Source organism: Ahaetulla prasina, chromosome 2 (genome assembly GCF_028640845.1).
Source record: "Ahaetulla prasina isolate Xishuangbanna chromosome 2, ASM2864084v1, whole genome shotgun sequence".
NCBI classification, from domain to species: domain Eukaryota; kingdom Metazoa; phylum Chordata; class Lepidosauria; order Squamata; family Colubridae; genus Ahaetulla; species Ahaetulla prasina.
This window is the reverse complement of record NC_080540.1, coordinates 11,489,630-11,516,256: the sequence shown is the minus strand read 5'-3', so window position 1 is coordinate 11,516,256 and position 26,627 is coordinate 11,489,630. Positions and strand designations below refer to the sequence as shown.

The window sequence follows — 26,627 nt, the reverse complement described above, 5'->3', positions numbered from 1 at the left end:
ATGGAGCAAAAGGATAAAAACATTTGGGGAGAGAAAGAAGATGCAGCAGCATTCCACCTATTTCAGCTTTCTCCCTTCGCTGCTTCTACCTACAACATGGAGGAACCCAAAGGGCCCGACTTGCTCCTGGCTTCTCCTCCGACCTTCCCTCCATTCACCTCCCAGGAGCCGCTTCCACCACTGGTGGGTTTCAAATTTTTTTGCTACCGGTTCTGTGGGTGTGGCTTGGTGGGCATGGCGTGGCTTGGTTTTTGCAGTGAAGAAGTTGTAAGTTACATGATTTTTTTTTTCTGAAACCAAATTGTTTATTAGAGAGTAGGTTGTTTGTTTCTAGGTGGAGGGTAATGGATTGGTTGATGATGGATTCCATTACTTTGCAGGTGACGCAGCATAGAGAGATTGGTCTGTAATTTTCAACTAGGCCGGGGTCTCCTTTTTTGAAGACAGGAATGACCGTGGCTAGTGACCAAACTGGTCGTGAAGGCTTTTTCAAAGATTATGCTTAGGAGTTCTGCTATATTAGTGGAAAGCTTTTTTAAGAAGTATGCACATAGTTGTTAACTTTCTGAGCAGTTTGGCCAACTGGTTGTTGGAAGAAATTATTAGGGCAGAGAACCGGTTATTAAATTCCTTGAATCCCACCACTGCCCCCACCTTCTCCAAAAGGGCGCTTTCCTTTGGTTTAATTGCAATTTCTGGCAAGCGAAGCTTTGGGCGCAGCTCCAGGGACAATGGATGCCCTCTTGGAGGACCTGAAAGAAAAGGTTTGGGGATGGAGCCTCAGGGAGAAAAGCTACTGATAAGCTCAATGGGAGTCAAAGGGACGTACATAAGAGCACAAAAGTGCCTACCATTTCTGTCCTATTGTTCCCTTCATTATATCAAATTAATATAGTTGTTGCATGCTTTTGCTTATATATATATATATTTCTTTTATGATGTGTTGTTGTTTTATGTCGATGTTTGTGTATACTGTTGTGACAAAATGAAATTAAAAAAAATAGTATTTGATGGCACATAAGGAAGCAGGAAATCAATGAGAACATCTTCAAACGCCTCAGGGTAGAACGAGCATGTTCTTCCGCCTTATGTCGCTAGATGGCGCGCTACGGAGAGGCAATACTCCCGTCTACAAAAAAAAAAAAAAAAAGGGTACCATATAATAGGAAAGGGACTGGAAGGAGTTGAAATGATAGACAATTCGATTGCCAGAGAGGATGTGGAGGAGACGAGGTGAAGGGCAGAGGAGCTTCCCCTGGTGCCTCTTGTGCCGCTTGGAGGGTGGAAGCGGCTCCTGGGAGGTGAGTGGAGGGAAGGTTGGAGGGAAAGCCGGGAGCAAATCGGCCCTTTGGCTTCCTCCACTGGGTATGAAGCGGAGGAAGCAACCAGGCTACAACATAGCGGCTATTCTTTCCCTCCCTAAATGTTATTATCCTTATGCCGCAGAACTTAAAACTCCTGCTTAAAGAGAAAGAAGAGAGAGATTATTATACAATCTGGAATAAATGGTATGAATGGCTTGAGCCTAGAAATAAAGGGGGGGAAAATAAAGGAGAGAAATTAGAATATACAGAATGTATTAGAAACGTATAATATGCAAATAATAAATATATAAGAATCTAGAAAAGTAAAGCTATTTGTATTAGATAATTTAATGTAAATAAAGAAAAGGGGATAAGAAAGAAAATAAAATAACAAAATGTGATTTGGGGGGGAAAGGTATAAAAACGAAAGAAGACGACTAAGAAACGCTGTTTAGAATTAGGAAATATTTATATGTCGTGTGTTTGTCAGATTGTGTATCACATTAAAACAATAAAAAAATTTAAAAATAAAAATAAAACTCCTGCCTTTGATTTTATGCTGGGAGATTTAGGACACAAAATTTAAGACACTTCATTTTCCTATTTCTTAATCGCCCAGTTTCCTCGTCCTTCACGTAACATTTGATTCCTTAGGATGTTATTGACATGTTGTTTTGATGGAAAGTGAGGAGGTTCATGGGCAAAAGACATGTTTTACATCTTGCATAGGATTTAGGCATCATTTCATCCGTTAGTCCCTTACCGTTCTAAAATTAGATTTAAAAAATTTCAGCAAATGCATCTGGAACATTTTGCACCCTGAAATAAATATACATAGATTTTCTATATACCTAAACTCACAGGTTTTTATTTCTGCGTGAATATGCATGCATATTTGGGTGATCTATCCAAGCCAAAAAGATAATTTTATGAGATTAAACTACAATTTTGGTGTCTGTTTTTTCATGTAAATGTATAGGGTAATTTCTGCTGCTTTCTCATGTACTGTGCTACTATTAAACAATAATGAAACTTAACGCATTTAATATATAACTTATAGATAAAGAAGATGCCAAGAAGGGCACACTGGACAACGGAGAATGAGAAGCAGCATTAAAATGTAAAACAAGCCATCAGTCAAAATCTTTTCCACCTTCTCCACAAATTGTAAAAACTCTCCTTCTTCCTCAGCAGATGACAGAAAAGGGAGAGAATAAAAAGAAAAAAGTTTTTACTTGGAAAAAAATACAGTATCTACAACTCAAGAAAAGTCAAGGAGGATAGTTTCCAAATAAAGAAAAAGAAGGAAACACCAGGAAGTCAGTAGGAAGAAAAAATATCCCAAAAATCACAAATATTTTTGGCCTCCTCAAGAATCCAAGAATATCAGTGTTGGAAAAACCCCACAGACTTCCTATTATAAGAAAAACACAAATTGCTGATCACAGATCATTATGCATGAGAGGATCCACCCAGTGAAAAACAGTACAAATGTTTGCAGTGCAGTAAAAGTTTTACTCAGAAAAGCTTCCTCATAATTCATGGAATGATCCATACAGGAGAGAAAATCTAGCAGTGCTTCCAATGCGATGAAAAATTAAGCATGAGTACCAATGTGCTGAGATACAAGAGGATTTACACAGATGAGACACACTTTGAATGTCCTGATTGTGGGAAAAATTTCACACAGAACTCTGCTCTTGTGATACACCAGAGGACTCACACTCAAGAAAAACCATATAAGTGTTCCGACTGTGGAAAAAGTTTCAGTTGGATTTGCCGCCTGAAGATACACCAGAGGACTCACAAAGGAGAAAATCCATATCAGTGCCAAGATTGTGGGAAAGGTTTCAATTGGAATTCTCTACTGGTGGAACATCAGAGGACTCACACAGGAGAAAAACCCTATGAGTGTCCTGATTGTGGGAAAGATTTCAGTCGGAAATCTGACCTGGTGAAACATCAGAGGACTCACACAGGAGAGAAACCATATAAATGTCATGACTGTGGGGAAAGTTTCAGTCGTAATTCCTATCTAGTGAAACACCAGAGGACTCATACAGGAGAGAAACTGCATGAGTGTTCAGATTGTGGGAAAGATTTGAGTTGCAATTCCGACCTGGTGAAACATCAGAGGACTCACACAGGAGAGAAACCATATAACTGTCCTGATTGTGGGAAAAGTTTCACTCAGAATTCCTACCTGGTAAAACACCAGAGGACTCACACACAAGAGAAATCATATAAATGTTCAGATTGTGGAAAAGGTTTCAAGTGGAATTCTGATCTAGTGATACACCAAAGGAGTCACACAGGTGAAAAACCATATGAGTGTCCGCAGTGTGGGAAATGTTTCATTCAAAAATCCTACCTTGTGAGACATCAGAGGACTCATATAGGAGATAAACCATATAAGTGTCCAAATTGTAAGGAAAGTTTCACTCAGAATTGTGACCTGGTGATACACCAGAGGACTCACACACAAGAGAAACCCTATGAGTGTTCATATTGTAGGAAAGGTTTCAGTTGCAATTCTACCCTGATGAAACATCAGAGGACTCACACAGGAGAGAAACCATATAAATGTCATTGTGGGAAAAGTTTCAGTCAGAATTCCGCCCTGGTGAAACACCAGAGGACTCACACGGGGGAGAAACCGTATAAATGTCATGATTGTGGGAAAAGTTTCAGTCAGAAATGTCACCTGTTGGTACATCAGAGAACTCACACAGGGAACAAACAGTATCAGTGTGTGGATTGTGGTAAAAGTTTCACTCGGAATTCTAACCTGGTGATACACCAGAGGACTCATGGAGGAGAAAAATTATATGAGTGTTTGTTTTGTGGGAAATGTTTCAGTCAGACTTCCAACCTGCTGCAACACCAGAATACTCACACAGGAGAAGAACCATATGAGTGCCTGGATTGTGGGAAAAGATTCAGTTGGAATTTCCACCTGGTGATACACCAGAAGATTCACACAGGAGAGAAACTGTACGAATGTCCAGAATGTGGGAAAAGTTTCAGTTGCAAGTCTGAACTGGTGAAGCACCTGAAGACTCACAGAGGAGAGAGACTGTATGAGTGTTCAGATTGCGGGAAAAGTTTCACTCGGAATTCTAAGCTGTTGAGACACCTGAGAACTCACACGGGAGAGAAACCGTATGAGTGTCCATATTGTGGGAAAAGTTTCAGTCAGAAATCTAACCTAGTGGTACACCAGGGGACTCACACAGGAGAAAAACCATATCAGTGTCCAAACTGTGGGAAATGTTTCCAGCATAATTCCAGGCTGGTTGTACACCAGAGGACTCACACTGGAGAGAAACCCTATCAGTGTGCGGATTGTGGAAAATGTTTCCAGGAAAATTCCAAGCTGGTGATGCACCAGAGAACTCACACAGGAGAAAAACCATATGAGTGTCCAGATTGTGGGAAAGATTTCAGTACTAGGTCTAGCCTTATAAATCATGTAAGGATACACATAGGGGAGTAACCATTCAAGTTCCCAGACTGCAGACAAATATTATTTTGGACAAAATTGCTCCGTTATCACACACAAGAAATTGCACTTGAGGCAAAATTTGAAGTGTGTAGAGGAATCTTTAATTTGGTTAATTATCTCTCATTGCAAACCCAGCTGAACAATTTACCATTTAATTTCTTGTATGATTTTTCTTAGTGAAAAGATAGGATGGGACGGGACGGGAGGGGACAGGACGGGGTGAAATCTAAAAATTCTCCCTACCGGTTCTGTGGGCGGGGCTTAATTGGTGGGCGGGGCTTGGTGGTCGGATGGCTTGGTGGGCGTGGCCAATAACAATAAATAATAAAAATAAACAAAGTATAAAAAAACAATAAGAGGTACCAAAAACCAACTTTCACACTTTACACACACACAACACAACACAACTGACTCACACACAATGTAAAAGCAGCTGCACTTCATACTTCACACAGCCACAAAAAGTTCAAAAACCAACTTTCACACTTTATACACACACACAACTAACACACACAATATGCCACATACAGCTTTCTGAGATTTTGTGTGTTTGTGTAGTTAGAGTGAAACACTACAGAAACACACCAAATCTCAGAAAGCTGCACAAATATTTTATTTTATTATTTTATTTTATTTTATTTTATTGTGGACTTCAAATCCCAGAGTTCCTCAGCCAGCAAAGCCAGCCAGTTGATCACTGAGGAAATAGATTAGCTGAGCAATTGATTCTGTCTGGCTGAAACTGAATCCGCTTTCGGGCTGGAAAGAGAGCCATGCGTTCATCAGTAATCAGGTAAGTGCCTTAGAATCTCTACTCTTACTTGTAGAAAACATGTTTTCTACAAGTAAGAGTACAAATAAGGTTCTGCTGTTTTTTACTTTTAAAGGCCTGTTTCGGCTGAAGCAAAACCGGCTTTTAAAAGTAAAAAAAAAAAAAACCTCTGCAGATGGTGCGGCTCAGCAGAGGCAGGGTGGCGGGGCCAGGGATTTTTGCTACCGGTCCTCCAAACTAGCAGCCGCCATCCCTACCGGATCGCATGATCCGGTCCGATCCAGGAGCATTTCACCCCTGGGATAGGATAGGATAGGATAGGATAGGATAGGGATCTGTATTAGGTAACATTTGCTGCCTTCACTTATTTCTACATATAATAAAAGAGAATATAAATATGTATGTATTCATGTATTTTTATTCAGTAACAAAATGTATAAGACAGCCTAACTTGACGAATGTATTTTGTCTTTTTATGTACACTGAGAGCATATGCACCAAAGACAAATTCCTTGTGTGTCCAATCACACTTTGCCAGTAAAGAATTCTGTTCTGTTTTGTCCTGTCCTGTCCTATCCCTATCCCTATCCCTATCCCTATCCCTATCCCTATCCCTATCCCTATCCCTATCCCATCTCATATGACTCCACACGATTTACAGCAATAAAACTTTAATATAAAAACCAATAAATCCCATATAGTGCAAATGGCAAAATGCAAAGCCTCCACATTTAAAATGCACTTGTCCTGCAAGGTTGATGGCATTTGGGAATCCCAAAAAAGGGGATTCTTGCTTTTGTTCAATTGTGTTCATGCTTGGTGCCATTCTTCCTCAAAAGTGGTTATCTTTCACCTTGCAAGGAGTTAAATTGAAGAAGTTCACCACAGGATTAGCGGCATATAAATTCAATAAATATAAACAAACACCTGGTTCCAAATCAAGCTTCTGACATGCAGTCCTCTCTTACCCCCGTGCTTAGGGGAAAAGCTAGTTTTTTCTTTACAGAATATCAGGAGGATAAAAGCCTGCCAGACTTCAGGGCGAAAAGTGTTTCTGCAAAGGGTCTGCAACGGAAACGGCTCACTTCCTAGCTCCTATCAGATGGCAATATTTAAGGCAAGGGACTAAGTGTGTGTCTACCCTATCTGACCTGGTAGAACAGATGGATGCAAAAATAATAATGGGGCAATAATGACAGGTGCCCTGGTGGCTCAGTGGTTAGAATGCGGTCTTGCCAGCTGTTTCTGGTCACAGCCTGGAATTCAACCCAGAGGGGGCTCAAGGTTGACTCAGCCTTCCATCCTTCTGAGATTGGTAAAATGAGGACCCAGATTGTTTGGGGGAAATATGCTGACACTGTAAATTGAGACTGGTATGAAACACTGTCTGGTGGGTATATAATTCTAAGTGCTATTGCTATATTAAATGATTATATTTCAATCATAGCTAACATTTTCAATTGCACCTTAAAGAAATGAATCCAGTGCAGCTTGCATCAAAAAGATGTTACATGGACAACACAGTACTGGACAACCCATTACTGTGTCCACTGCAGCGTTGTGGACTAGTTGAAGTTTCTTGGTGGTCCAGTGCAGTGATTAAAACAAGAGGTGACCAAGGCACGAGTGACCCATTTGCAAGGCCTCCTGGTCCAGGAAAGGTCACAACTGGTGCAATAGATGAATCTGTGCAAAGACCCACCCCCCACCCCCATCACAATCTCAAGCAGGAGCCATGAGTCCAGGTGGACCCCCAGATTGTGCACCAGGTCAGTCGCCAAAGGTGATCATGCAACCCCAAGACACTATCACAAATATAGGTCAATTGCAGAGCCTCTGAATTTTGATGTGACAATGGTGATGCAATGGTTTTAAGTGTGAAAAATGATCATAAGTCACTTCTTTCAGTGCTGTTGCAACTTCAAATGATCACTAAATGAAATTTTATAAGTCCAGATCTATCTGTACATAATTGGGTGTCATAATATGGACGGTCTTCCCTAGTGATTTCATGTAGATGTTAAATAGGAACTGCAAAAGGCTTGATCCCCAGGGCACCTCAAATTGTGGGGGCCAAGATTGGCCTCAGTTCTCCTATCCATACTGACTGGAACCGGGCATGGATGGAGAAGTAGAATCACAGTAATGAAGTGCTTCCCAGTCCCAGTCCCAGTCCCAGTCCCCAAAGCTGATCCAGGAGAATATCATGGTCAATGATAATGAAACCTGGTGAGAGGTCTAGGAGGGACATAATAGTTGTAGCCCGTCTATTCCAAATCCTCCAGAGGTACATGAGAATTGCAACCAATGGCATTTTGGTGATGTGCCCCAGACTGAACCCAGAATGAGAAGGGCCCAAGCACCTTTCTCCTCCTTCACAGCCCTTTCTCCAGGTGGCAAAGTCAGAACTGCAAGCAGAGGGTGAGTTGAAGTCCCAGGCTGCCAACCTTTCATTGCCCTCTTCAGCTGCACTTACAAAAGATCTTAATCTGCAGCAATGCCTTGAAAAGGGCCGGAATAGCTCAGGCTGTTAGAGCCTGTTATTAGAACACAGTAGCCTGCAATTACTGCAGGTTCAAGCCCGGCCCAAGGTTGACTCAGCCTTCCATCCTTTATAAGGTAAGTAAAATGAGGACCCAGATTGTTGGGGGGGCAATAAGTTGACGTTGTAAAAAAATATACAAATAGAATGAGACTATTGCCTTATACACTGTAAGCCGCCCTGAGTCTTCGGAGAAGGGCGGGATATAAATGTAAACAAAAAAAAAAATTCCTTTGCTAGGAAAACCTCTCGTCATTTTCTTATGCATAGGAAACTGCTGTTGGAGGTATATAGCAGGCCAGGATGCCAACTGTCCAGATGGGGGGAAATGACTCTTTCAGACTAATCCTGAGGTTGGATAAGAAATATGGGTTGTTCTCGGGTTGCGATAGAAATTGGTGCCAGAATATCCCTTGCTAGGTAGGAATGGGGCACCGGGAGGAAATACCATGTTTCTTAGCTAAACATGGAAGTAAAAGAAAAGAATATCCCAGAAGAGACAAAAGGGCGAGCTTCACTTTTACGTTTCGCTAAGATGCAAGGCAAGTTTCCCTTGGATTCGTTTTTCCATAAGAAGCTCCAGGCTGAGTTGCAGTGATGATGAGGTAGTTTCTTCGAGACCCCAAATGACAGACTAGGGCTAGATCATTTTAGATAAAAGTTATGGATTATGGTTGTTATGAGTGGAAAATGGCACTTCGTTAAAAAAATCTTAGAAATGCCAGATAGTTGAAAGGTGAGCAGCAGGCGGAAGATGAGTTGTGAGGAGAAGCCTGGAGGCTTCAGTAGGTCCATTTGGTTTCCCCCCACTGAATAGAAGCAGTGAAGGAACAAGGCTGAAATATGCGTTTTGCTGCTGCATATTTCTTCTCTTCCCAAATGTTATTACATTTATGTTGCATAAACTTCTACTTGTAATTCTGCTATGAGATGGGAGAGACCAAAATTTAACGGTTACGAGACAAAAACATAAAGAAAGGTTGTGGAATATCGGTATGGCTACTCTAGAGAAAAGAAAGGCCAGGGGGGATATGAAAGCAGTATTCCAGTATTTGAAGGGCTGCCACAAAGAGGAAGGGATCAACTTATTTTCCAAACCACCGGAAAATGAGACAAGAAGCTATTGGTAGGAAAGAAATCAAGGAGAGAAGGAACCTGGAATTAAGGAGAAACTTCTAATAGAGATAACAATTAACCAGAGGAACAGCTTGACTTCAGAAGCTGTGGGTGGTTTTTAAAACCTCCACTGGAGGTTTTTAAGAAGAAACAGCCACTTGTCTGACATGGCAGGGGGTCTCTTGCTGGAGCAGGGGGTTGAGCTAGAAGACCTATAAAGACCCTTCTAGCTCTATTCTGAATTTTGAGATTTGGGAGATTTTTAAAAAAATCTTTATTTTTCATACTGATTAAGGACCCATCTCCCTTTGTCTTCTTGATTCCTTGGGACTTTATTGACATGTTGTTTTCCTGGCAAGCGAGGAGTTTCACGGGCAAAACAAAAAACCCAGCAGAGACATAGGGTGAAGCTTCATATTTACAGCTTCATTAAGTTGCAGAAGCAAGTTTCGAGGAGTTATCCTGCACGCCCCTTCCCACTCGAAGAAAAAGTGCCTGGAACGAAAGGAGGTTCACTTTCTCCTTTCCAATGTATACACCATCGCCTCCCCCCACCCACCCCCATTAGCCACACACAAAAGAAAGCTTCCTTTGGTTTAGTTGCCGTTTTTATTTATTTATTTATTTATTATTCGAATTTATATACCGCCCTATCTCCCAAAAGACTCAGGGCGGTTCACAGGCATATAAAACATCAATATACAAATTAAAATAATCATTAAAAAACTTATTCTAATGCCCAAATTATTAAAATGGAAATATAAATATTAAAACCAATTTAAAACCCCTATAAATTTAAAATCTAAGCCAGTCCTGCACAGATGAATAAATGTGTCTTGAGCTCGCGACGGAAGGTTCGGAGGTCCGGAAGTTGACGGAGTCCTGGGGGGAGTTCGTTTTTGGCAAAGGAAACTTCAGGATCAGGTCCAGAGACGAGGTGTTCCCTCCTAAGGGATCTGAAAGAAAAGTTTTGGGGTGGAGCATCAGGGAGGGAAGCTACCGATGAGCACAATGGGAGTCCAAGAGGACTTCATGAGACGTAAGGAAGCACGGAATCAATGAGAAGATCTTCAAAACGCCTTAGGGTAGAACGAGCATGTTCTTCCGCCTTATGTCGCTAGATGGCGCGCTATAGAGAGGCAATACTCCCGTCTACAAAGCAAGTACCGTGCAACGGCGGCAGAGCTATTCAAGAAAAGAGGGAGAGGCTGGGCTGGAACGAGTAGAAAACCATAGAGGCTTGTATTGCTAGAGAAGACGTGGAGGCGAAGAGCAGAGGAACTTCCTCTTCCTGCTCACCCAGTGCCGGATAATGGCGTCGGCCGAACCTCCTGTGCTGCTTGGAGGGTGGAAGCGGCTCCTGGGAGGTGAGTGGAGGGAAGGTCGGAGGAGAAGCCGGGAGGAAGTCGGGCCTTTTGGGTTCCTCCACGGCCTGGAAGCAGAGCGGCTGCTGCTGCATATTCTTTTACTCCCCAAATTTTATTCCCCTGAACGGTTTAAAACTTCTGCCTGTGATTTTCTGCTGGGAGATTTAGGACATTTTCTTTAGTTTTCCTATTTCTTAATCGCCCAGTTTCCTCATCCTTCACGTAACACTTGATTCCTTGTGATATTTTTTTTAAAATAAATTTTTACTAAACAAGTTTCAACCACATTTCCACTCATTACAGCATTCCAGTATCGGTATCACTCATATTTACCTAGTTTCCAATTTTATAGATTACTATTCTATATATGATATAATTAATTATCTACATTTAAATTATAACAGTATTTACAGATATATACAGTATTTTCCAGTGATGAAATCCAATTTTTTCTTTACTACCAGTTCGGTGAGCATGGCTTGGGGGTGGCAGGGGAAGGATATTGCAAAATCTCCATTCCCACCCCACTCTGGGGCCAGGGGCCACTCTCCAAAGTACTCAAAATTTCCGCTACTGGTTTTCCAAGCTGCTCAAAATTTCCACTACCAGTTCTCCAGAACCTTCAGAATCTGCTGGATTTCCTTTGTGGTATTTTCCCATTTCACCCCTGGTATTTTTCCATTACTCTTACGTAATCTTTATGTATGGACTTTACATCTGTTTTCTAGCCAATTGTATTATATATTCCAAATCTTATAGTATTCTGTTTCTTCTCTGTCTTTTAGTTTCACAGTTAACCTGTCCATCTCTGCACAATCAAGCACCTTTTTTTATTATCATTGCATCGGAAGGAGTGTTGTCGTGTTTCCAGTTTTGAGCAAAAAGGTAATTCTAGCTGCGATTATTACATGGGATATAATATCTTGGAGTTTTTTACGTACGTTTTCTCTTATTATGCCCAGTTAAAATAATTTCGGTTTCAACTCAATTTTTTTGTTTCATGATTTCTTCTAGCCATTTCTTTATTTTGATCCAATATTTCTTAGCTTTTGGGCAAGTCCACCACATATGGAAGAATGTTCCTTGTCCAACATTCCACCGATCTATTCGGATACATTTTGGCCAATCTTGCCAGGGGTAAATGACAATGATAAAACATTTTGTATAAGTTTTCTTTGTAGACTGCTGACATTGTTAATTTGTAATTTTTCCCAGTGTTCCAATTCAATACTATAACCAAAATTTTTAGCCCAAATTATCATGGTCTCTTAATCTTAAGAAATAATTATATGCTTTAGTAATGATTTTCTCCCCTCTCCCCTGTAGCATTTTATCCAATTCTTGTTCTTTATAGAAGCCATATCATTCTAGGTCTTTTTTGTATCTTGTGCGAATTTGCAAGTATGGCCATCAATCTATCTCTATTCCTTGGCCCTTTAACTCTTGATTAGACTTTAATTCCTCTTGCACATCCAATAGCTCTTTATATCTTGCTATCTTGTTTAAATCTAGTACATTGGGATATATCATTGCCTCCGTTGATAACCAGATTGGAATTTTAATATAATGATTTTTCTTGATTTTCTCCCAAACATATATCAGGACAACTCTCACTTGATGTCTCTGGAAATACGAATGGGATTTGTTTTTCCTTTCCCAAATGAATGTGTGTCAGCCAAGTTGCAGGTCATGACCCTCTATTGTCAGTATCCTTTTGTTTTTTAAATTTATCCACTCTTTAAGCCATGTCATGGCTTTCACATGGTAATAAAGTTCCCAATCTGGGAGTCCAAAGCCTCCCTTATTTCTACTGTCTTGTTGAAGCTTTAATTTTATTTGGGATTTCTTCCTTAACCAGATAAATTTTAATATTACTTTATTTAATTCTTCAAAGAATTTCCTTCTTAATTTTATTGGTTTTATCGATTCCTTGTGATATTATTGACATGTTTTGATGGAAAGTGAGGAGTTTCATGGGCAAAAGAGATGTTTTACAGTTTGCATAGGATTTGAGCACCATTTCATCTGTTAGTGTCTGCACCTTTCTAAATTGAGATTAAAAAAATTTGAGCAAATGCACTTTGGGAACATTTTGCACACTGAAATAAATATACATTGTCTACAAAGATAAATTCACAGGTCTTTATTTCTGCATGCATATTTGTCTGCTGTATCCAAGCCAAAAAGAGAATTTTATGAGATTAAATTACAATTTGGGTATTCGTTTTTTCATGCAAATGTATGGTTTTTTTTTTACTCCTTTCTCATGTATTGCACTAATTTTTAAACAATAATGAAACTTAACACATTAATATATATTTTACAGATAAAAAGGATGCCCAGGAACAATACTCTGAACAACAGAGAATGAGAAGCAGCATTAAAATTAAAACAAGCCATCAGTCAAAATCTTTTCCACCCCCTCTGCAAATTATAAAAATTCTCCTCCTTCCTCAGCAGATGAGAGACAAAGGAGAGAATAAAATTAAGAATTTTTTCACTTGGAAATAAATTCAGGATCTGGAACTCAGGAAAACATTACATGAAAAGTCAAGGAGGATAATTTCCAAATAAGGAAAAAGAGGGAAATACCTGGAAGTCAGTAGGAAGGAAAAGTGTCCCTTGGATAGCCAAAATGGACAGCCATTAATTAAAGCCTTTGAAGAAGGAAATAATGATTTGAATCAAAGAACCTCCAAGTAAGGGATCGCAAATATTTTTTGCTTCCTCAAGAATCCAAGAATATCAGTTTTGGGAAACCCCCACACAATGCTTATTGTGAAAAAACACAGCTTGCTGATCACAGGAGAGGATCCACCCGGTAAAAAATGATACAAATGTTTGGAGTGTGGCCAATGCTTTATTTGAAAAACTTCCTCATGATTCATTGAATGACCCAAACTGGAGGGAAAGTATCTGTGCTTCCAGGGCAATAAGAGGTTAACCATGAACACCAATGTGGTGAGACCTAAGAGGACTCAGACTGGGGAGACAAATTTTGAATGCCCTGTTTGTGGGAAAAGTTTCACACGGAATTCTGATCTGGTGATACACCAGATGTCTCACAGGGCAGAGAAACCATATAAGTGTTCCGAATGTGGAAAAAGTTTCAATTGGATCTGTCGTCTGAAGATGCACCGGAGGACTCACAAAGGAGAAAATACATATCAGTGCCAAGATTGTGGGAAAGGTTTCAATTGGAATTCTCTCCTGGTGGAACATCAGAGGATTCATACAGGAGAAAAACCCTATGAATGTCCTGATTGTGGGAAAGATTTCACTCGGAAATCTGATCTAGTGAAACATCAGAGGACTCACACAGGAGAGAAACCATACAAATGTCGTGACTGCGGGGAAAGTTTCAGTCAGAATTCCTACCTGATGAAACACCAGAGGACTCATACGGGAGAGAAACTGTATGAGTGTTCAGATTGTGGGAAAGATTTCAATTGCAATTCTGCCCTGGTGAAACACCAGAGGATTCACACAGGAGAGAAACCATATAACTGCTCTGATTGTGGGAAAAGTTTCACTCACAATTCTTACTTGGTGAAACACCAGAGGATTCACACAGGAGAGAAATCATATAACTGTCCTGATTGTGGGAAAAGTTTCACTCACAATTCTTACCTGGTGAAACACCAGAGATCTCACACAGGAGAGAAACCATATGAGTGCCTGCAGTGTGGGAAAAGTTTCATTCAAAATTCCAACCTTGTGCGACATCACAGGATTCACACTGGAGAGAAACCATATAAATGTCCAGATTGTGAGAAAAGTTTCGCTCAGAAATGTGACCTGGTAATACACCAGAGGACTCACACAGAAGAGAAAGGGTATGAGTGTTCAGATTGTGGGAAAGGTTTCAGTTGCAATTCCAACCTGGTGATACATCAGAGAACTCACACAGGAGAGAAACCTTATAAATGTCATTGTGGAAAAAATTTCACTCACAGTTCCTACCTGGTGAAACACCAAAGGACTCACACAAGAGAGAAACCATATAAATGTCATGATTGTGGGAAAAGTTTCAGTCAGAATTCCTACCTAATGAAACACCAGAAAACTCACATGGCAGAGAAACTGTATGTGTGTTCAGAGTGTGGGAAAAGTTTCAGTCAGAATTCCTACCTGGTGAAACACCAGAGGACTCATACGGGGGAGAAACCATATAAGTGTATTGACTGTGGTGAAAGTTTCCATCAGAAGTCTCACCTGGTGGTACACGAGGCAATTCACACTGAGGGCAAACGGTATCAGTGTGTGGATTGTGGTAAAGGTTTCCCTCGGAATTCTGATCTGGTAATACATCAAAGGACTCACACAGGAGAAAAATTATATGAGTGTCTGTTTTGTGGGAAAAGTTTCAGTCAAACTGCCAACTTGGTGCAACACCAGAATACTCACACAGGAGAAAAACCATATGAGTGCTTGGATTGTGGGAAAAGATTCAGTTGGAATTTCCACCTGGTGATACACCAGAAGACTCACACGGGAGAGAAACTGTACGAATGTCCAGAATGTCAGGAAAGTTTCAGTATTAAATCTGAATTGGTGAAGCACCAGAAGACTCATAGAGGAGAGAGACTGTACGAGTGTCCTGATTGTGGGAAAAGCTTCCCTCGAAAATCCAAGCTCTTGAGACACCAGAGAACTCACACGGGAGAGAAACCATATGAGTGTCTTTATTGTGGGAAAAGTTTCAGTCAGAATTCCAACCGGCTGATGCACCAGAAAACTCACACAGGAGAAAAACCATATCAGTGTTCAGATTGTGGGAAAAGTTTCAATCAGAATTCCTACTTGGTGAAACACCAGAGGATTCACAGCGGAGAAAAACCGTATAAGTGTCTTGAATGTGGGAAAACTTTCAGTCGGAATTCCCATTTGGTGATACATTGGAGGACTCACACAGGAGAGAAACCGTACGAATGTCCGGATTGTGGGAAAGATTTCAGTAGTAGAACTAGCCTTATAAATCATGTAAGGTTACACATAGGGGAGTAAACTTTCAAATGCCCACATTGTGGACAGTGTTTCGCGCAAAGTTCCTCCCTTATTACACAAAATGTGCTTTGTATAGAGCAGTGATGGCTAACGTTTTTGCCATCGCGTGCCAAAAGTGGGGGGAGGGCAGGGAGGATCACATGTGCACATGCTCACACCCATAATTCAATGCCCCCCCGTGCCCCACCCCTGCACATGCACGTCCAACCCCCTCCCCATCCTCCCCTCACTTTTGGCATGTGATGGACCGGTAGACCCTTTTTTTACTCTTCCCCGGGCTCCAGAGGCTTTCTAGGAGCCTGGGGAAGGCGAAAACAGCCTTCCCATCCACTCCTGGATGCCCTCCGGAGGCCGGAAACAGCCCGTTTCCCGGATTCTGGTGGGCCTGGAAGTCTTGAAAATAAGCTGGCCGGTGCGTGCATGCCCACTGGAGCAGAGCTAGGGCAATGCTCGCATGCCCACAGATATGGCTCCAGGTGCCACCTGTGGCAGGCGTGCCATAGGTTCACCATCATGGATATAGAGGAATGTTGAATCTCATTTCTTGTCTCTCATTGAAAGCCCAGCTAAACAATATTTAAACACTTGTTTCTTTTTAAGTGAAACTTGTCTTGGTATCAAAAATGAGTGAGGAATAGAATAGAATGAAATGATAAAGTTGGAAGGGACTTTTTTCCCCTAGTCCAACCCAGCAGTGGGTTGGTCATCTAGTCCAACCCATTGCTCCAGGAGGAGACCCTATACCATTTCTGACACATGGTTGAGTCTCTTCTTGAAAGCTACCAGTGATGAAGCCTCCACAACTTTCGAAGGCAACTTCTGTTCCATTGGTTGATTTTTCTCGCTGTAGAAAATTTCTCTTTATTTCTAGTTTGAATCTTTCCTTGATCAGTTTTTATCCATTCTTCCATGTCTGGCTTTGGGTGCTTTGGAAAATAGGTTGCTCCCCTCCCTCTGTGACGGCCCCTCACATATTGGAAGACTGCTATCATGTCACCGCTGGTCCTTCTTTTCACTAGACTAGCCATGCCCACTTCTTGTAACCATTCTTCATATGTTTTACCCTGGATCTGTAGGAAGTACTGTATTTTTCGGAGTATAATAATGACAACAACAACAACAACAAAGTTGGAAGGGACCTTGGAGGTCTTCTAATCCAACCCCCCGCCCAGGCAGGAAACCCTACGCCACTTCAGACAAATGGTTATCCAACATTTTCTTAAAAATTTCCAGTGTTGGAGCATTTACAACTTCTGCAGGCAAGTTGTTCCACTTATTAATTGTTCTGTCAGGAAATTTCTCCTTAGTTCTAAGTTGCTTCTCTCCTTGATCAGTTTCCACCCATTGCTTCTTGTTCTACCCTCAAGTGCTTTGGAGAATAGTTTCACTCCCTCTTCTTTGTGGCAACCCCTGAGATATTGGAACACTGCTAACATATCTCCCCTAGTCCTTCTATACCGAGTTCCTGCAACCGTTCTTCATATGTTTTAGCCTCCAGCCCCTAATCATCTTTGTTGCTCTTCTCTGCACTCTTTCTAGAGTCTCAACATCGTATAAGACACACCTTAGTTTTTGGGGAGAAAAATAAGAAAAAAGCTGATTGGCAGGTAGATCGGCCTCCAGGAATACCCCCAATCAGCTGTTCCCAGAGGTGAATATTAGCAACAGGTTCCTTGGCTCTGTGCCTTGCTTTTTTTTTTTTGCCTCTGAAAGCCTCTGAAACAGAGCTTCAGAAAAAAAGCCTCTGAAGCTCTGGAGGCTTTTTTTCTGACACTGGGGGCTTCTTTTCTGATGCTTTTTTCAGCCTCTGAAACCTCAGTTTGAGAAGCTGGGCGTGGCTACATTCGGAGTATAAGATACACCCAGATTTTCACCCTCTTTTTTGGGAGGGGGGGAAAGGTGCATCTTATACTCCGAAAAATACGGTGTGTTTGCTGCCTTGAGTTATTTCTATATATAATGAACAGGGTTATAAACTATGCATGTATGTATGTAATTTTACTTGGTAAGAAAATGTATATAGCAGCCCAATTTATATGACTCCACATGGTTTACAGCAATAAAACCTTAACAGAGAAACCAGTAAACCCCAGTTATAGCAAATGGCAAAATGCAAAGCCTCCACATTTAAAATGCATTTGTCCTGCAACTACAGGACACTTCTAGCAAGGTTGATGGCAATTTGATGGTCTGAGAATCCCAAAAAGGTAACTCTTGCTTTTGTTCAATTTATAAATTTACTTACCTTACTAATTATGTTTTTATGCTTTTGTTCAATTTATATGTTAAACAGGCCTCTGGCCTTACTAATTATGTTCGCGTCTGTTGCCATTCTTGCTGAAAATTGGTTATTTTTCACCTCACAAAGAGTTAAATTGGAGAAAGTTCACCTTAGGATTAGAGACATATAAATTTAATAAATACAAACACCTGGTTCCAAGTCAAGCTTCTGATGCAGGGTCTGCAATGGAAACGACTCACTATCCAGTTCGAATATTTAAGGGAAGGAGTGTGCCCATCCTATCTGACCTGGTAGAACAGATAGATGCAAAAATAATAACAGTGGGACAGTAGCGACTGGTGTCCTGGTGGCTCAGTGGTTACAATGCAGTATTGCCAGCTGACTCTGACCACAGCCTGGAGTTCGATCCTGACTTGGCTCGAGGTTGACTCAGCCTTCCATCCTTCTGAGATGAGGACCCAGATTGTTGGAGACCATATTCTGACACTAAGCCGAGTGGTATAAAGCACTCTGGGGTGGTATATAATTCGAAGTGCTATTGCTATAATAGCTTTAAAGGTGATGACCTGGTGATGACCAAGTTGAATTGCATGTTAACAGAAATGAATCCATTGCAGCTCGCACCATAAAGATGACAAATGGCAACCTGCCCCCCCCCCCATTACTGTGTGTGCTGCTGCATTCTGGAGCAGTTGAAGTTTCTGGGAGACCCAGAGTAGCAATCCAAACAGGAGGTAATTAAGACGTGAGTGACCCATGTGCAAGGACTCCCTTTCCAATAAAGGGCACAGTTGGTGCAATAGATAAATCTATGCAAAGCCCCTCCCCTGGTCAATTAGGAGCCGTGAGTCCAGGAGGACCCCAGGTGGTACACCAGCTCAGTCACAAAGAGTGATCACATGACTCCTGGACACGGAATCTGTCGCAAGTCAATTGCCGACCTTCTGAATTCAGATCCTGTAACTATGGGGAGGCTGCAATGGTTTTAAGTGTGAAAAATGGTCAAAAGTCACTTCTTTCAGTTCTATTGTAACTTCAAATGGTTGCTAAATGAAACGTTATAAGTCCAGGACTATGTGTACATAATTGAGTATCGGGATGGATGGCCTCACCTAGTGATTTCATGTATAGAAGGAGCAGTGAGAGGCTTGATCCCCAGGGCATCCCAAATTCCAGGGGCCAAGAGACTGCCTCTCTTCTACCCAAACTGACTAGAAGTGGACATGGAGATAGAAGTGCCTCCCATTTCCAGTCCCTGAAACAAGTGCAGAAAGATATCATGTTCATTGTTATTGAGAGTCTAGGAGGGACATAATAGTTGCAGCCCGTCTATCCCAAGCCCTCCAGAAGTCCATGAGAATTGCAACCAATGGCATTTCGGTGACATCCCTCGCCTTGAACCCAGACTGAGAAGGGCCCAATTGTCTTTCTCCTGCACAGCCTTTTCTGCGGGTGGCAAAGTCAGAGCTGGAAGCAGAGGGTGAGTTGAAGTCCCAGGCTGCCAACCTTTCATTGCCCTCTTCAGATACACTACAAAAGATCTCAATCTCAGCAATGCCTTAAACTCCTCTGCTAGGAAAAACTCTAATCATTTCCTTATGCATAGGAAGCTGCTGTTGGAGATACCGTATTTTTCACAGTGTATGATGCACCTTATACACTGAATGTAGCCCCACCCTTTGGCCTCTGCCTCCCAGCAATTTACCTCCTTGCAGCAAGAAGCAATAGCCTATTTCAGCTTCAGCCTAATTGGCATAAATTGATGATTCTGTTACTTGCTGCAAGGAGGTAAATTGCTGGGAGCAGTTTTTTTTTCTTGTGCTAATCAAGCTATGGTGAAAACGAAAATGAAAGTAAAGCAGGCTGTTTGCTGCACTAGGCAAAATTGCTGCGAGGCAGAGGCAGATTTCTTTTTCTTGTTTTCCTCACCAAAAAAGGTAGGTGCATCTTATAGTCCGGAGCATCTTATACTCTGAAAAATACAGTATATAGCTGGCCAGGATACCAACTGTCCAGATGGGGGGAAATGACTTTCACCCTGAGATTGGAAAAGAAACATGGAAACATCAGCTTGGAATGGGAATAGGCGTCAGAATTTCCATTGCTAGGTAGGGATGGGGCACCAAGAGGAAATACCATGCTGCTTAGCTAAAGAGGGAAGTAAAATAAAATAAAATCCCAGAAGAGGCAAAGGGGTGAACTTCACTTTTACAGCTTCGCTAAGATGCAAGGCAAGTTTCCCTTGGATTCGTTTTTCCATAAGAAGCTCCAAGCTGAATTGCAGAGACGACGAGGGCGTTTCTAGATCATTTTAGAGAAAAGTTATGGATTATGGTTGCTAAGCCTGGAAAATGGCACTTCATTAAAAAGTCTTAGAAATGCCAGATAATTGAAAGGTGAGCAGCAGGCGGAAGATGAGTTGTGAGGAGAAGCCTGGAGGCTTCAGTAGGTCCATTTGGTTTCCCCCCACTGAATAGAAGCAGTGAAGGAACAAGGCTGAAATATGTGTTCTGCTGCTGCATATTCCTTCTCTTCCCAAACGTTATTACATTTATGTTGCATAAACTTCTACTTGTAATTCTGCTGCGAGATGGGAGAGACCAAAATTTAACGGTTACGAGACAAAAACATAAAGGTTGCGGAATATCGGTATGGCTACTCTAGAGAAAAGAAGGGCCAGGGGGGATATGAAAGCAGTATTCCAGTATTTGAGGAGGGGGTCAGTTTATTTTCCAAACCACCGGAAGATGAGACAAGAAGCGATTGGTGGGAAAGAAATCAAGGAGAGAAGGAACCTGGAATTAAGGAGAAACTTCCTAAAAGTGAGGACAATTAACCAGAGGAACAGCTTGACTTCAGAAGTTGTGGGTGCTTCATCACTGGAGGTTTTTAAGAAGGAACAGCCACTTGTTTGAAATGGTAGGGGGTTGGGCTAAAAGAGCTATGAAGACCCTTCCAGTTCTATTCTGAATTTTGAGATTTGGGAGATTTATTTTTTTTTCATATTGCCTAACCGCCCATCTCCCTTAGTCGTCTTGATTCCTTGTGACTTTATTGACATGTTGTTTTCCTGACAAGTGAGGAATTTCATGGGCAAAAAACAAAACAAAACCCAGCAGAGACAAGGGGTCAAGCTTCATTAGCTTTGTTAAGTTGCAGAGGAACATTTCGAGCAGTTATCCTAGCCCCCCCACCCACCCATGAGGAAAAAGTGCCTTGATGCAAGGGCATCCTTTCTCCTTTCCAATTTGCACGTCATTTCTCGCACTCCCCTTATATACACATGGAAAGGAAACTTTCCTTTAGTTTAGTTGCCGTTTCTGGCAAACGACGCTTCGGGCGCAGCTCCAGGGACAATGGATGCCGTCTTGGGGGACCTGAAAGAAAAGGTTTGGGGATGGAGCCTCAGGGAGAAAAGCTACCGATGAGCTCAATGGGAGTCAAATAGAACTTGATAGCACATAAGGAAGCAAGAAAGCAATTAGAACAGGGGTCTCCAACCTTGGTCCCTTTAAGACTTGTGGACTTCAACTCCCAGAGTCCCTCAGCCAGCTTTGCTCTGGGAGTTGAAGTCCAGAACTCTGGGAGTTGAAGTTCACAAGTCTTAAAGGGACCAAGGTTGGAGACCCCTGAATTAGAACATCTTCAAACGCCTTAGGGCAGGGATCTCCAACCTTGGCATCTTTAAGACTTGTGGACTTCAACTCCCAGAGTTCCTCAGCCAGCAAAGCTGGTTGAGTAACTCTGGGAGTTGAAGTCCACAAGTCTTAAAGTTGCCAAGGTTGGAGACCCCTGCCTTAGGGTACCACGAGAATGTTCTTCCGCCTTATGTCGCTAGATGGCGCTCTACAGAGAAGCTGTACTCGCGCCAAGAAAGTAGGTGTGGTGCAGCAGCGGCCGAGTTATTCTAGGGAAGGGGGAGAGGCTGGGCTGGAATGAGTTGAAACGATAGAGTATTGGATTGCCAGAGGGGATGTGAAGAAGGGCAGAAGAATTTCCTCTTTCGGTTCATCCGCGGGAGGGTGATGGCGTCGGCGGAGCCTCTTGTGCTGCTTGGAGGGTGGAAGCGGCTCCTGGGAGGTGAGTGGAGGGAAGGTCGGAGGAGAAGCCCGGAGCAAGTCGGGCCCTTTGGGTTCCTCCACGATGTATGAAGCGGAGGAAGCAACGAGGCTGAAGCATCTGGGCTGCTGCTTCATCTTCTTTCCCTCCCCAAATTTTATTCCTCTGCACCAGGGGTCTCCAACCTTGGTCCCTTTAAGACTTGTGGACTTCAACTCCCAGAGTTCCTCAGCCAGCAAAGCAAAGCTGGCTGAGGAACTCTGGGAGTTATTTATTTATTTTATTTATTATTTAAATTTATAAATAATTGAAGTCCACAAGTCTTAATATAATAGTTGAAGTCCACAAGTCTTAAAGGGACCAAGGTTGGAGACCCCTGTTCTGCACAACTTAAAACTTCTGCCTGTGATTTTCTGCTGGGAGATTTAGGACACTTTCTTTAGTTTTCCTATTTCTTAATCACCCAGTTTCCTCCTCCTTCACATAACTCTTGATTCCTTGTGATATTATTGACATGTTGTTTTGATGGAAAGTGAGGAGTTTCATGGACAAAAGACATGTTTTACATCTTACATAGGATTTAGGCACCAGTTCATCCATTAGTGTCTGCACCTTTCTCAATTTCGATAAAATTTTGAGCGAATGCACTTTGGGAACATTTTGCACGCTGAAATAAATATACGTACATTGTCTACAAACATAAATTCATGGGTCTTTATGTCTGCATGAATATGCGTGCATATTTGTGTGATTTATCTAAGCCAAAAAAAGAATTTTATGAGATTGAACTACAATATTGATGTTTGTTTTTTCATGTAAATATATGGGGTTTTTTCTTTGCTGCTGTCTCATGTTCTGCACTAATGTTTAAACAGTAATGAAACTTAATTCATTAATATGTCTCTTACAGATAAAGAGGATGCCAAGAAGAGCACTTTGGACAACAGAGAATGAGAAGCATCATTACAATGTAAAACAAGCCGTCAGTCAAAATATTTCCCACTTCCTCAGCAAATGGTAAAAACTCTCCTCTTTCCTCAGCAGATGAGAGACAAGGGACAGAATAAAATCAAGAATTTTTTTGCTTGGAAATAAATACAGGATCTGGAACTCAAGAAAATATTAGATGAAAAGTCAAGGAGGATAATTTCCAAATCAGGAAAAAGAGGGAAATACCTGGAAGTCAGTGGGAAGAAAAAGGTCACTTGGATAGCCAAAATGGACAGGCATTAATTAAAGCCTTTAATAAAGAAAATAATGGCTTGAATCAAAGAACCTTCAAGTAAGGGATCACAAATATTTTTTGCTTCCTCAAGAATCCAAAAATATCAGTTTTGGAAAAAACCCTGATTATGCATGAGAGGATCCACCCAGAGAAAAACTATACAAATGTTTGGAGTGTGGCAAAAGCCTTTACTCAGAAAAGCTTCCTCATGATTTATTGAATGACCCATACCGGAGAGAAAGTGCTGCCAATACAACAAAATATTAAGCATGAACACCAATGTGATGAGACAGAAGATGACTGAGACTGGGGAGACAAACTTTGAATGCCCTGATTGCAGGGAAAGATTTACACAGAATTCTGATCTGGTGATACACCAGAGGACTCATACGCAAGAGAAACCATATAAGTGTTCCGACTGTGGAAAACGTTTCATTTGGATTTGTCACCTGAAGATACACCAGATGACTCACAAAGGGGAAAATCCATATCAGTGCCAAGATTGTGGGAAAGGTTTCAATTACAATTCTCTCCTGGTAGAACATCAGAGGACTCACACAGGAGAGAGACCATATGAGTGTCCTGATTGTGGGAAAGATTTCTCTCGGAAATTTAACCTGGTGAAGCATCAGAGGACTCACACAGGAGAGAAACCATATGAGTGTCCTGATTGTGGGAAAGATTTCTCTCAGAAATTTAACCTGGTGAAACATCAGAGGACTCACACAGGAGAGAGACCATATGAGTGTCCTGATTGTGGGAAAGATTTTCCTCAGAAATTTAACCTGGTGAATCATCAGAGGACTCACATAGAAGAGAAACCATATAAATGTCATGATTGTGGGAAAGGTTTCAGTCATAATTCCTATCTGATGAAACACCAGAGGACTCACACACAAGAGAAATCATATAAGTGTTCAGATTGTGGGAAAGGTTTCAGTCATAATTCCTATCTGGTGAAACACCAAATGACTCACACAGGAGAGAAACCATATAAATGTCATGATTGTGGCAAAAATTTCAGTCGGAATTCCTACCTGGTGAAACACTTGAAAACTCACAAGGCAGAGAAACAGTATGAGTGTCCAGAGTGTGGGAAATGTTTCAATCAGAATTCTTACCTAGTGAAACACCAGAGGACTCATAGAGGAGAGAAACTCTTTGAATGTCCTGATTGTGGGAAATGCTTCCCTCGGAATTCCAAGCTGTTAAGACACCAGAGAACTCACACTGGAGAGAAACCATATGAATGTCTGTATTGTGGAAAAACATTCAGTCAGAATTGCAACCGAATTATACATCAGAAAACTCACACAGGAGAAAAACCATATCAGTGTACAGATTGTGGGAAAAGTTTCAATCAGAATTCCTACTTGGTGAAACACCAGAGGATTCACAGCGGAGAAAAACCGTATAAGTGTCTTGAATGTGGGAAAAATTTCAGTCGGAATTCCCATTTGATGATACACCGGAGGAGTCACACAGGAGAAAAACCGTATGAATGTCCGGATTGTGGGGAAGATTTCCGTTATATGTCTACCCTTATAAATCATGTAAGGTTACACATAGGGGAGTAACCATTCGAATGCCCAGATTGTGGACAGTGTTCCTCCCTTACCACACAAGAAATTCCATGTGAGGCAAAATTTGATGTGTGTACAGGAATGTTGAATTTCATTTCTTGACTCTCATTGGAAGCCTCGTTGAACAATATTTAATTACTTGTGTGTTTATTTTTAGTGAAATTTGCCTTAGTATCAAAAATGAGTGGGGACTAGTCAAGTCTAGACTAGACTAGACTAGACTAGACTAGACTAGAATAGAATAGAATAGAATAGAATAGAATAGAATAGAATAGTAAAGTTGGAAGGGACTTTGTATGTCATCTAGTCCAACCCATTGCGCAAGAAGGAGACCCTATACCCAGGATGGTGAACCTATAGCATGTGTGCCACAGCTAGCATGCAGAACTCTCTCTGGGCATGCAAGCCGTCATGCAGCTCAGCTCCACCATGCATACGCATGTGCCTCCCACTGGTCAGCTGATTTTTGGGATGCGCGGGGGGCGAGATACATGTGGGAGATACACACGCAATTGGGGGATGTGGCACGCCCCCCAGGCCCCATTTTTGGTCCCAGGAGGCTGCAGGGAGGCCTACTAGGCTCAAAAGAGGGTGCAGGGGGGGGGAGCAGTGCATCCCCCGCATGGCCCGTTTTTGATCTTGGGAGGCTGCAGGGAGGCCTACTAGGCCCAAAATGGGACTTGGGGGGCGGGAGAAGCGTGGGGGTCACGTGCGCATGGGCAGGGGGGCTTGGGATGGTTGTGCGCGCATGCACAGGGGGCGTGGGCGTATGCGCATTGCCTTATGGGTGCTGGCACATGTGCGCACTGTCGACAAAAAGGTTAGCCATCACTGCCCTATACCATTTCTGACATGTGGCAGTCGAGTCTCTTCTCTCTTTTTTTGAATTTTTTTTTATTTTTCTAAACAGACATACATAAAACCAACTTCAATCAAAATACAAACAGCGTGTCGGTTGGTTGGTTACAAAACTTTTGTGCAATTTTGCCATATTCATAATATATAATTTATCTTATTTTACATTTTACCAATATACATCCAAATATTTTAATTGATTAATCTTTTGTTTAACTCTGAATGTTTCTTCCCTTGCCTCATATAAAATGTACTAGATTTTACATTATTTATATTTGTATCATTCATTTCCTTTTCTTCATTCAAACCAATGATATTACGTTATACTTTGTTTTATTTTAACATTTCTAACATTATAAATATCTCTGTCAAACTTCAACCTATTTTTATATCTAGCCATTGATAAAATAAATCCCATATCTTATAGTATTGTTTGTCTTCCTGTTCTCTCATTTCAAATGTCAGTTTACTCATTTCTGCACATTCCATTATTTTCTTGATAATTTCATCTTGCTTTGGTGAGTCTCTTCTTGAAAGCATTCAGTGCTGTAGCAACCACAACTACTGAAGGCAAGCTCTTCCATTGGAAAATAGGTTGCTCCCCTCCTGTCTGTGACAGCCCCTCACATATTGGAAGACTTCTATCATGTCACCGCTGGTCCTTCTCTCCTCACTAGACTAGCTATGCCTAGTTTTTGCAACCATTCTTCATAAGTTTTAACCTGCAGGCCTCTAATCTGATCTGAGCTTCCTTTCTCCGGCCCAGTGTGGTTGAGGGGAGTTGAGGGGAACTCCTTTGCTGGGCGAGCAAAAGCAAACATGGCTCTCTAGAAATTATATTTGCTGCCTTGAGTTATTTCTATATATAATAAAGGGGAATATAAACTATGTATGTATTTTTACTTATTAAGAAAATGTGCTTGCCCTGCAAATACAGGGCACTTTTAGCAAGGTTGATGGCAATTTGATTATCTGAGAATCCCAAAAAGGGGACTCTTGCTTTTGTTCAATTTATAAATTTACTTACCTTACTAATTATGTTTGTGCCTG

General features: G+C 41.5%; 1 protein-coding gene and 1 pseudogene across 2 annotated transcripts; both read left to right on the top strand.

The window, feature by feature from the left end:
• The first annotated feature begins 1,312 nt into the window (after positions 1-1,312).
• LOC131193536 (zinc finger protein 850-like) lies at positions 1,313-17,869 on the top strand (annotated as a pseudogene).
• Positions 10,521-26,006, top strand: LOC131193499 (zinc finger protein OZF-like). 2 transcript variants are annotated; one of them, XM_058173736.1, is made up of 3 exons: positions 10,521-10,606; positions 11,392-11,491; positions 22,825-26,006. In XM_058173736.1, exon 3 carries the CDS (start codon positions 23,409-23,411, stop codon positions 24,714-24,716), a length of 1,308 nt encoding a protein of 435 aa, XP_058029719.1. In that variant the 5' UTR covers positions 10,521-10,606; positions 11,392-11,491; positions 22,825-23,408; the 3' UTR covers positions 24,717-26,006. The 2 variants fall into 2 exon arrangements, with proteins under 2 accessions (XP_058029719.1, XP_058029718.1); XM_058173735.1 differs by lacking the exons at positions 10,521-10,606; positions 11,392-11,491 and adding an exon at positions 21,836-21,935.
• Positions 26,007-26,627: the final 621 nt, after the last annotated feature.

Bases quoted from the DNA above. Each gene is read 5' to 3' on its own strand.
- LOC131193499 (XM_058173736.1), top strand. From the start codon at position 23,409: ATGAACACCAATGTGATGAGACAGAAGATGACTGAGACTGGGGAGACA.